Source organism: Drosophila subpulchrella, chromosome 3L, assembly GCF_014743375.2.
Source record: "Drosophila subpulchrella strain 33 F10 #4 breed RU33 chromosome 3L, RU_Dsub_v1.1 Primary Assembly, whole genome shotgun sequence".
NCBI classification, from domain to species: Eukaryota; Metazoa; Arthropoda; class Insecta; order Diptera; family Drosophilidae; genus Drosophila; species Drosophila subpulchrella.
Genome location: NC_050612.1, coordinates 22,233,537 through 22,244,839, shown reverse-complemented (window position 1 = coordinate 22,244,839; position 11,303 = coordinate 22,233,537). Strand labels below are relative to the sequence as shown.

Here is an 11,303-nt window from a genome sequence, read left to right as displayed (position 1 = left end):
GCTTAGATGGAAAACTATACATAAATAAATCTATTGTACGCGTAGCAATAAAAACAAACTATTTATAACCAAGACATGCATCGCAGAGAAATTACACCCCAAATAATATACATTTTTAAAATTATTGGAGTTTTTGTGTAATTTATTTATTATTGTTAATAGCAGTATAAGTATTCAAACCTTTCGCATAATATCGTAAGCTGATTTCGCAACAATCGTTACACTGTTAACCGATTTCGAAATATATATGCTTTCAGGGATTAATTTTTACGGGGCGAAGCAATAACTTTTTAAATCATTTTTAGTACGTCGATAGATATTTACAGAACAATTGCATTTCAATCATTATTTCAATTCTAACATTAAAACATTGGGCACCAACAAATTTTTTTTGATTTGTGGGCGTTAGAGTTAGTATGGCGTACTTCTGATATACGCTGGCTTTTCATGGGTATCCCAGGAATCTGCATTTTATATCATAACGTTTCAGCTTTCAAGGTTCCCGAGATGTCAGCGCTCATACGGACAGTAGAGTTGACTAATGATGCTGATCAGGAATATGTGTACTTTATAGGATTGTATAGTTATTATACCTCTTATACGTTGAATAGTAAATGCAATATACTCTTTTACGCTCAATTATCGAGTATAATAAATAATACTAATAAATATAAAACCGTTACTCCGATTGGATTTTGTATTGAAACCAATCGAATAGTTTCGAATTGCATTTTTTAAATAGTTTACTCGTTTCGATAACTAAATTATGCTATTTACATAAATCGTCCAAAGGAGCGTTTTATATTTACATGGGAAACATTTATGGGCAGCATTGGCTTATCGGTGTCATATTTTGGCATCATTGCTTTACTTTCATGTAAACTTTATATGGTTCCGTGTAAAATTACACAGCTCAGTAGCGCCACCTAGTGTAGAAGCGCTGGCGTCCGATGTGGGGCGCCACCAGTACGATAGACCAGGAAAAAACAATCGATTTGTTTGAAGAATTCCAAACTGCCGATTCATTTATTACTAATTTAACATTTCTTTAAGGTATTACAAAAATTCATTTATTAACAATTAAACATTTATTTAAGGAATTAGACAAATTTGTATTTTGTTCTGTTAAAAACATACCTAAAACCATACATGTCAAAGAAGCAAAATTTTTAAGAAATATTAAGCTAATCAATAGTATAAAAAAATCAATTTAGCGCTAAGTCGTTTAAAATTTATATGTAGTGTTCAAAAAGTATGCTACGAAAAATTTGTTTCGGAATTTATTCTTAGCTGTCAAATTGAATTGACATCCGTGAGGGACGAAGAAAATGCTAAATAATTATTAAAGGGCGAATACAAAATGGTGTATCTTAAATCATTCTAGTTTACTTTACTATGTGTTTCTGCCGAGGAACGATAAAATTCTAATATCAGAGTTTCTTTCTAATGAAGATCGAAAACTATTGTGGAAGATACAAGCGAAGCATAATCCGAGAACAAATAATCTCCTTTCAAAGCTTTAAAAATTAAACGTATTATTCTGACACTAGTTTTATAAATAGCCACAAGATAAAATATATTTTGTAAGCTGGTAAAAAAATTATTTGTAGCTTTATATATTTGTACCTGATGGAGTTTCAAGTTATAGCAGTTTGAATGTAATTATGATGTTTGTATCCTAATATAGAAATCATTAACATATTAAAAAAGGTAAATAAACTTATGCTTTAAACGTTTTCCTTCAAAAATTTCTGAGCTAAGCATCAGATAACGACAAGTTAATTGAGCCACAACCATGGATAACAGTGCAGGACCATTGACGAACTAATCAGCTTATCGGATGACCAAAGCGCCTCAAATTTCGGGCACAAGCCCGAACCGACCGCATTGTCCTGCCGATGAACAATCCAATTATTCTGTTAATTGTCTCACCTTTATGAACAAATTAAAATCCAGCCCAGAGTCAAATGGACCTGGGCCCAAGTCGCTGGGCAGGACGAGGTGGCCGATGGCCATTGTCCTGCGAGGCGAAAAGGCAGCGGCAATCGCATCAAGAAGTCGTCGCCGCTGATCATTATCTCGCAGGACGAGACGCAGGACAATCCCGAGGGATATGCAGAGACAAAGCTGGCTGGCTGACGGGCAAGGGGAAAAATGTAAGGGAAAAATGGGATTGCAGATTGCGGATTGCGGCTGAGACTCAGCCGAAAAGCCAAAGACAAACACAAGGCTGGAAATGCAGAGAAGTTTTGAGTGAAAAATTTCACAGTCAAAGGATAATCGGGATTAAATCTTCTTGAAAAGTTAATGTTTACACACGCACCTACCGTTGGCGATGAGCGAAAAAAAGATGCAAAAATTATGAAAATATTGTCACAAGTGCACAGCAGCCAGCCAGCGACAGCCGACCGGCAATCCAGAAAACCAGCGTGCAGGACCGCCAGGATCGGCAGGACGAGGAGGCTGGGCCGGAGCGAACAGGACAATTGCAGGCGGCAATCAAAACATGCAATTGTCCGTTTCGTTCCGCCTCGAATCGAACTGCAAACGAACCCAAAAACCACAAAAAGGACGAAGGACACTGGACGCAGGACTCTGAGGCCGAGCCGTCGTAAGAGGATTTGCGCGTCAAGTAAACACACGATTGGTAGGAGCCCGATTGCCAGTCCAGTCCCAGCCAAAAAGGATATGTCCACATATATATTTGCGATTGAGCACAGCCTGCAGGACGAACGAAATACCAAATCGAAGATGCACAGCCTGCATAAATAAATAAATAAATAAAATGATTTGAACATTTTTATTTTCGCACACTCACAGAGAGCCGAAACATTTTTCTTTGCGTTAAAACAAACAATTTTTTAAAAACCATTTGTGGCACTCGTATTTACTTTAAATTTATGCGAAAATTAAAAACGTTTTTCGCAAGGATTTTCCAGCTGCCCGAATGTTTTCATAGACGATCCATACCAAATTGTCCGGACAACGGAGCGGAGCGAACAAAAATATAGATTTCCCCATAAACATGGGCCATTCAAAGAGTTTTTCCCACTGCGAATTTACCGATTCCACTCTAAAATCAAACCGCTTTCCGCCCGTCGAATCCCGCCAACGTCTCGAGTATGTCGCGTATTTCGCTTACAAATAAACAAAAGTCTTGTTGCAATAACATGGCATGGAATATTTATTAAATAAACATTAGACCAGCAGCCCGAGCAACAGATACGACAGGCAGTTACAACTTTGAATGGGAAAGGCGATGGAGGCAAGGTATTTTATGAATGAATTCAACCGCTGCCTGCGGAGGGAAATGCTGGATGCCGAATGGTAAAGGGCTTTGGCCAAATCAGGTAGGAAACGAATGTGGGCTGCGATTTCGTGGCCCAGAATGGTGGCTGTATTGAGTCATTCAAGCATTGAGATAACCAAATTCACAAAAATTATATATTAAATTTACTTCTTTGTAAGGGAGAAACTTTTTAACGGAACGGAATCTTGAAGTAATAAAAATGGAAGTTGATGTGCTAGCTAAACTGAATATTATGGATGATTACCATGTTTCTATTACACGTTTTTTTTTAGCTTTTATAACGCTTGGCCTTTATTAATATTTCCAAATTTGGAATGGTTATCAACGCATCATAAAAAAAATTAAAAATTTCTTAAATGGGATCTCTAAAATATAATACTCAAGTTGTTATATCATATACAAATTCTTATAATTGTCGGAAGTTATAATGGATACTACTACAAAAAAATAGTTTAATAAAATAATGGAACCATCAATAGATCTTTCATTAACTTGGGAATTACATCTATATATTTGATTGTTCGAAAAAACACAGTTATCGCTAACAACATTCTGAATAAAGTTAATATTAAGATATTCTTATTATAACATTATTGTTTAACAACTATTAACACTAAACTTCCACCACCTTCATTGGCATTCCCTGCAAGACACTTCCTGGAAGAGCCAGCGAGCATCCCATTACTTAGGCAAAAGATCCACACCTCGGCCACGCTCCCAACTCATCGTAGACCATCCCAGTCCCATCCAGAAACCAGCAGTATTTGGTAGCCAGAAACACCCACTTCCCAGCGGGTTGCGGCTTGTAAGCCATAAAAATGGAAACCACAAATAAGCCACAAAAACCGCAGGACACGCGTGGAATCATCATCATCATCATAATCATCATTACGAGAACGAGGGGGAAAAACCGGACACATTGAGCGGCAGTGGTCAGGTAGTCCTCGTCTCGAAGTCTGTAAATCTTAAGCATCTGGGGGAAAACCAGGCGAAAACTCGAGATTTCATTAAGAATTCCCGCGGCGCGCATTAAAGTCTAAACATGCCTAAAAAGTTTCCCCTCTTTTGGGCCGATCAATATGCCTAAGCATCGATGATTAGCCCTTGGCATCCGGTGTTGGCCAGGTAGGAATACCGATTTTAGATACTAGATTTCAGATTCCAGATTTTAGATTTCGTATTCCGGACTTAGCGCCGTCTGCTGAATTTCCGCTGCTTATGACCGGAAGATTTTCGCCATGATTACGCTTATGATTAAGCTAATGGCGGAAATTTCCCAACCCCTTCCCGGGAACGCGTGTGTATGTTTGTCTGCAACTAATCTGCTAAATTGTCTGGCCAAAAAGAGCAGCAGAAATAAAAAAAAGTTGGTGAATATATGCATAATAAGCCCGCAATCGTATACAAATCATAAATTTTAATGAGTGGCCAATATAGACTCCCTTATGCGAACCATAACTCCGGAACCACCCTGAAAAACTCTCTGTTGAGAACCCAAAATAAAAAGCCATAACGAGGGGGAGGGGGGGAAAGTATCTACGACTTGTGTGGGTACAGGAAACTGCAGTGTGCGAGGGAGAGAGGCTAATAGCCAACGCCATCGCTGCATCTCTTTCTATAGTTCGGCCACGCCCCTTCTCAATGCTGCGCAGTCGTTTCTTCGAGTGTATGTGTGAGTCCCCCTTTTCATATTGGCAGAGAAAATGTTGCATATTCATGAGAGAGCATTCAAGCGTGCGTTTGTATGAGTGTATCTGTGTTTTCCGAGCGTATCTGTGTGAGCTACTCCGGTCTAGTGTGGGTGCGAGTGCGCATATTTCAAAGATTGAAACCGCTTTATCAGCATTTCCTTTCGTTTCCCTTTTTCCAAAAACCCAGAAAAAAATCGTATTTTTTTTGGCTGCTTAAGTCCTGCGTTCAAGTGTCTGATTAGGTGCACTCCCCTGCACTTTAAAATCAATATTATTCTTGGATTACTCGGCCGAAAGAAAAAAGTGTTCTGCCCAAGAAGGGCATTGCTAAAATTTAATAATGGGCCATGCCAATGAGCTGCCACATGTTTGGTCTCATCATTTTTCCTACATGTGCTGTGATGATGGCTTTCTCCATCTCGGCTCCTCCAATTTTCGAACCCCCTTCATCATCAACGAAGCGTTGTCAACGTTCCGTTGACTGCATCAAATTGAGCGTGGCAAATGGGCGAGACAGCTATCCCCAACTGGGTTTGCCACTTCCCAAAATTATTCCGGGGGATGTCATTTGAATATGGCGAATACGTTTGCCAAATTGACAAGTTTTGTGAGGCGGGAATGTGTCCCAAAGAGGCGCCTCCATCAAGGCCTAAAGTTCAAAGAACTCTGATTTATTTGATGATATTTTGATTGGGTAATTTTTTATAACAACCAAATAATATATTATACATAAAGGTTGGTTTTTGGTAACAGGAGATTTGCAACCAATACTTCTCTCCATCTTAATATATTTTTTCTTCAGGCTTTTAGTTTATGATATTTATAAATATTTGGGGAAAAATGTTAATAAGGATTAGATAGAAAATAACTCAATTTATATATAAGAAAATTTTTGATATGTTCTTTTGTATAAAAAAAAATTTAAAGGTAAAAGCTTTAAAGGTTAAAAAAGTATTTATTATAAGAGTTATTGAATGAAAAATTATATGATATGTGAAATTATATCATAACATAGATTTTGTTGTGATTCTTGACTAGTTAAAACTTAAATTAATTAATAATTTGTATATAAAAATATAACTGGAACTTACAAAATATAAAAAAATGGTTCACATAGAATCTTAACCATGTTTCTAGGAATGGTACATTTTGAATTGGGCACGCATTAGCAACCATTTTCCCTTAAAACTATATCATTGCCGAAACATGGTAAACCTTCTTTATTCCATTCCAGATCCAAGCAGCTTTCGACTTTCACTGCATTTGTGGAGAAAATGTTAAGTTGCAGTTTTGGGAAACTAAGACAATATTTGGATAGGTCAAATGCAGTGGGATGGCGGCAGATATAGATACAGATACGAATGCGAATGGTCGGATCCGATAGAGTGGTCGAGTAGTAGGGCAGTGCGGATAGGGACAGCTGTGTGGGTTGGGGGAAATCGGACAGACAGGCAATGGCAACTACGTAAAAATAACATGAACTGTGCAAAAATGCACAATCGTACCCAGACAGTTACTCACAAAAAACTGCTCACACCCAACGGAGTAACCCATACAATGGCAATCACGGCGCCGATGTCGAAGACGAAAATTTGTTAAATCAGCAGCGGCAATCCTGAAACTCCACAAAAAAAGAGATGAGAAAATGGAATGAAGCCAAATAAAATGCGTAAAATGGAGCAGATGGAACCGGAGTCGCCTCATTCGAATTTCAAATACAGGATTCTCCTTTTCGCATCCTGCATGAGGACATGGCTTAACTGGACACACACATGTCGATGATTCATCCAGCCATCTCCTCCGACAGATCGCATGCGAAAAATTATGTTAAAACAATAAAAATATTTGTCAAAATAATGCGATTGCGTTAATAGAGCCAAATATTATTCTTGTATCAATTACCCAGACGAGTGGGGTTTTAAAGTGCGAACGAGATGGGTCGGCCCTCTCATGCAAAGCGTTCGGTTTTTTTGCAGTACGCCAAGCCAGAGGAAAATAAAAATAGAAAAAAAATAGTCAGCATACTTTTAAATTATCCAAATATAAAACATACATTTGTTTGTTTTCCCTGTGTCTAATAACCAGACAAACACGCAGACCAACTCATTCTGCCGCTCACGCACATACTCATACACACGCACACTTGCCCTTGCCCAAATAAACATATAAAATTTACTTTAAAGCTGACAAAGTCAATAAAAAATATTGTTTCAATAAGCAGAAAAAAAGAAATGAAGTCGGCGAAAAAACGGCAATGCAAGAACAACAAGGGAAGGGCCAGGGGAAAGGACTTTTTTATATATGTATCTCCGTATCTTTATTTGTTTTGTATATGGGTTAGCAAGCCCATCAAATGTTTGGTAAAGAGGTGTGAATGAGTATCAAGTCAATAAGCAGGAGCTGTGTTTTTATTGATCAAAAATGTAAATTAAATATTTTAATTAAACTTATGCAATCCCTTAAAAGGTATCACATGCATTTACAAACACATTTACAAAATAATTGGATCGCAGAAAGTAAAATACAATTTACAAAATTCAAAATAATAAAATAAACCATCTCAATATTCGCTTTAAAACATTTTTTCAAAGTTTACTGAGCTAGCTAAATTCAAAAGAAAAACAACCTAATTAAATATTAAAGAGTATGTATAAATTGTTATAAATGTAAGTCATATTCAAATCTTCAAGGTTTTTAAGCCCTCCAAACAAAAATCCTAACCCAAAAAACCTAAGAACAAATGTAATTTCATAAGTAATTTTAAATTGCTTAAAACAAAAAAAAAATTTCATTATCTAGTAACTTCTAAGATCTGTAATAAGATTTAAATAAATTTTAAAAAATAATTTAAAGAGCAGCCTGTATAATTTCCACTTTTCTTACCCCAAAAAAGGTTCCCCCCAATTTAAGCGCCCGAAGAAGGAACATTTTAAAATACTTAATGCCCGGTCCTTAATGAAAACAACCTTCAAACGTGGCCCTTAACTTGGGCGTCTTGGCCCAAAACCCATCAAACTGCAAATTAGCAGACAACTTTTTGGTCTCTGCCCCCCAGAAGCCGAACTTTAAGCTGAAATCGAAAAAACTTTGCCCACTAATTTATGCGAAAGTCGTCGGGGGGAGTTAAGTGGGTTGTTAGGGGGTTGTCGGTCCTGTTCTTACCACCCCACCACCACCACCCACTTGTTCGGTTGGCTTTCCCAGGTGTCTCATCTAAGTGTTGCTCACTCGCTCTAACTTCTATGGTGTCCTGTATGTGCAAGTGAGAGAAAACGAGAGAGAGGCCTAGGCAGTATTTTAAGCATTAGTTTGAACAACAAAAACAAGGGGTTGGAAATGGCGGAGGGGGGGGGGGGGGGGGGGGGGGTTGTTGAAAGGACACACACCGCAGAGCTAACTAACTATTTTCCCCTGAGAAAAAACCATGAATGGCGTCCGCTCTCTCTCTGTCTCTCTCTCTATCGCTACCTCACAGATACTTTTCGAGTATCTGTATCTGTATTCACTTACTGACTGCGAGTGGCAGCCATCGTTGGTTGGCTACAGATACACCGATGCGGATACATTGTGCGGACACACACAGATACTTGCCGCCGCTCGCATTCAGATACTTTTCTGCCGACGCAAACGCTTCTGCTCGATGCGAGCTGTGTGTTATTTCAGTTACACAGATTCAGTATCAGACGTGTTACTATACCGAACGGTTCTGTTCTGTTCTGCGCTCGCCCTGCGCTCCCATTTCCCCTATTAACCAGATATATATCTATATATATATATCTCCATATATATCCGTACTTATGTGCCCGACTTGTTTAAGCAAATATTATCGCTAGAAATAATAAGAAGCAGCAAGTGGTGAAGTGATTGCAAACGAGAAAAAAAAAAGAAATAGAATTAAAGAAAGAAAAAATAGCGTAGCACAAAAATCCGCCGGATTCGGAAACGGAACCGCCATGCACACGTTATTCAGCGACCAGAACTCCTTTACGCGGCACTATGCCCAGACCGCCGCCGGTTACGGATCGGCATCGGCGGTGGCGGCGGCCAGTAGCGCCTCGGCGGCAGCGGCGGCCCATTACGCATACGACCAGTACTCCCGCTATCCGTACTCGGCCAGTGCCTATGGCCTGGGTGCCCCGCATCAGAACAAGGAGATCGTGAAGCCCCCCTACTCCTACATAGCCCTCATTGCCATGGCCATTCAGAATGCGGCCGACAAGAAGGTGACCCTGAACGGGATCTATCAGTATATCATGGAGAGGTTTCCCTACTATCGTGACAACAAGCAGGGATGGCAAAACTCCATCAGGCACAATCTCAGCCTCAATGAGTGCTTTGTGAAGGTGGCGCGGGATGATAAGAAACCGGGAAAGGGCTCGTACTGGACCTTGGATCCCGATTCCTACAACATGTTCGACAATGGTTCCTTTTTGCGGAGGCGACGTCGCTTCAAGAAGAAGGATGTGATGCGGGAGAAGGAGGAGGCCATCAAGCGGCAGGCCATGATGAACGAGAAGCTGGCCGAGATGAAGCCACTGAAGCTGATGACCAACGGCATTCTGGAGGCCAAGCACATGGCCGCCCATGCGGCCCACTTCAAGAAGGAGCCACTGATGGATCTGGGCTGTCTGAGCGGCAAGGATGTGTCCCATGCCGCCATGCTGAACTCCTGCCACGACAGCCTGGCCCAGATGAATCACCTGGCCGGCGGTGGGGTGGAGCATCCCGGCTTCACCGTGGACTCGCTGATGAATGTGTACAACCCGCGGATCCATCATAGCGCCTATCCGTACCATCTGAACGAGGACAATCTGGCCTCGGTGGCCAGCAGTCAGATGCATCATGTCCACCATGCGGCGGCGGCCCATCATGCCCAGCAATTGCAACGCCATGTGGCGCATGTGGCCCATCCCCTGACCCCCGGCGGCCAGGGGGCTGGGATTCAGTCCTCGGGTCATTCGCCCACCACGATCTCAACGCCCCATGGACCTGCGCACGGGGGTTGGTACACCCCGGAAACACCGCCATCGGAACCCATTCCCCACAATGGTCAGCAGGGAACACCCACCCATCCGGGCCATAATAATAACAACAATAGCAGCAGCGTACTCAATCACAATGGAGTGGGAAATGGAGGAGGAGCAGGAGGTGGAGGAGGAGGAGGCGGCGGCGGCGGCGGAGGAGGATCCTCCAGTGTCCTCACCAGCAGTCCCACCTCGGCACTGGGTTTCCGCGACATGATCTTCGAGCAGAATCAATCCTGCCAACTGGACACGGGCAGTCCCACCGGCAGCCTCCAGTCCGCCAGTCCGCCCGCCTCCGCATCCGTTGCAGCGGCCTCGGCGGCAGCGGCGGCGGCGGTGATCAGTAGCCACCATCATCATCATCACCATCATGCCGCACTCAGCGGGAACCTGGGCCAGCTGGGACAGCTGGGCAACCTGAGCCACTACCGGCCACATGTGGGTCACTACCAGGAGTACGGCATCAAGTACGGGGTCTAAAAACATCGGATTTGGATCCCCACACACACACACGCAGCTGGGCTCTCTTGTATATGCCTGTAAATATACCATATATATACCCAAGAACGAGCCACAGCTCTAGGATCCTGTTAGATCCAGATTCTTGTATCTCAGATCTTATATTGTTTTCCATCTTGTTTTTGATTGTACTGTACTGTATACTGTATACGAAAAATGGGGGGGTTCTAGTTGTTAAGCAACCGCATTATTGTATTAACTGTAATTTGTAACTGTAGCCCGTAATTGTTATCGAGTTTAGGCTTAGTCCCAATTGTCTGCTATGCAATTTGTGATGAGATGAGGTTTTGCTACACACACACACACACATTATAAACTTAACTTAGCGCATTTTGTCAATAACTAAAACTACCGCATCGGATCTATCGCCTAGTACAGTAGCCTAGCCAACGTAAGCAATAATAAATTATACAACTAAATCGTAGCTATAATATAATTATCAAAACTAGCGTACAACCAATATGAGCCGAACAAAAAAGTGTATTGAAAATATGTTAAAATATCTCAACAAATCGTGTGTTTTATTTTCTATGCACCTCTGAGGCTTTTTACGATTTTGCGAAACGGAATGGGAATGGCCATTCCATCTGGCCATTGGGCCATTGGGCTGGCAAAACAGATTTTTTACCCCGAAACTGGATAGCGCACACACGCAGAATTCCTAGATAAATAATTATTCAAGCCGTGTCCGTTTCGAGGTCTGAATGGGTGAGTCAACTGGCTAATGGCCATTGGAAGATGGCTTTCTCGGTAGCCGTA

At 41.3% G+C, this 11,303-nt stretch overlaps 1 protein-coding gene across 1 annotated transcript; it reads left to right on the top strand.

Annotated features, from left to right (window-relative positions):
- Positions 1-8,713: 8,713 nt before the first annotated feature.
- Positions 8,714-11,008, top strand: LOC119553636 (fork head domain-containing protein crocodile). Its single transcript, XM_037864110.1, has one exon. It carries the CDS (start codon positions 8,955-8,957, stop codon positions 10,503-10,505), a length of 1,551 nt encoding a protein of 516 aa, XP_037720038.1. The 5' UTR covers positions 8,714-8,954; the 3' UTR covers positions 10,506-11,008.
- Positions 11,009-11,303: the final 295 nt, after the last annotated feature.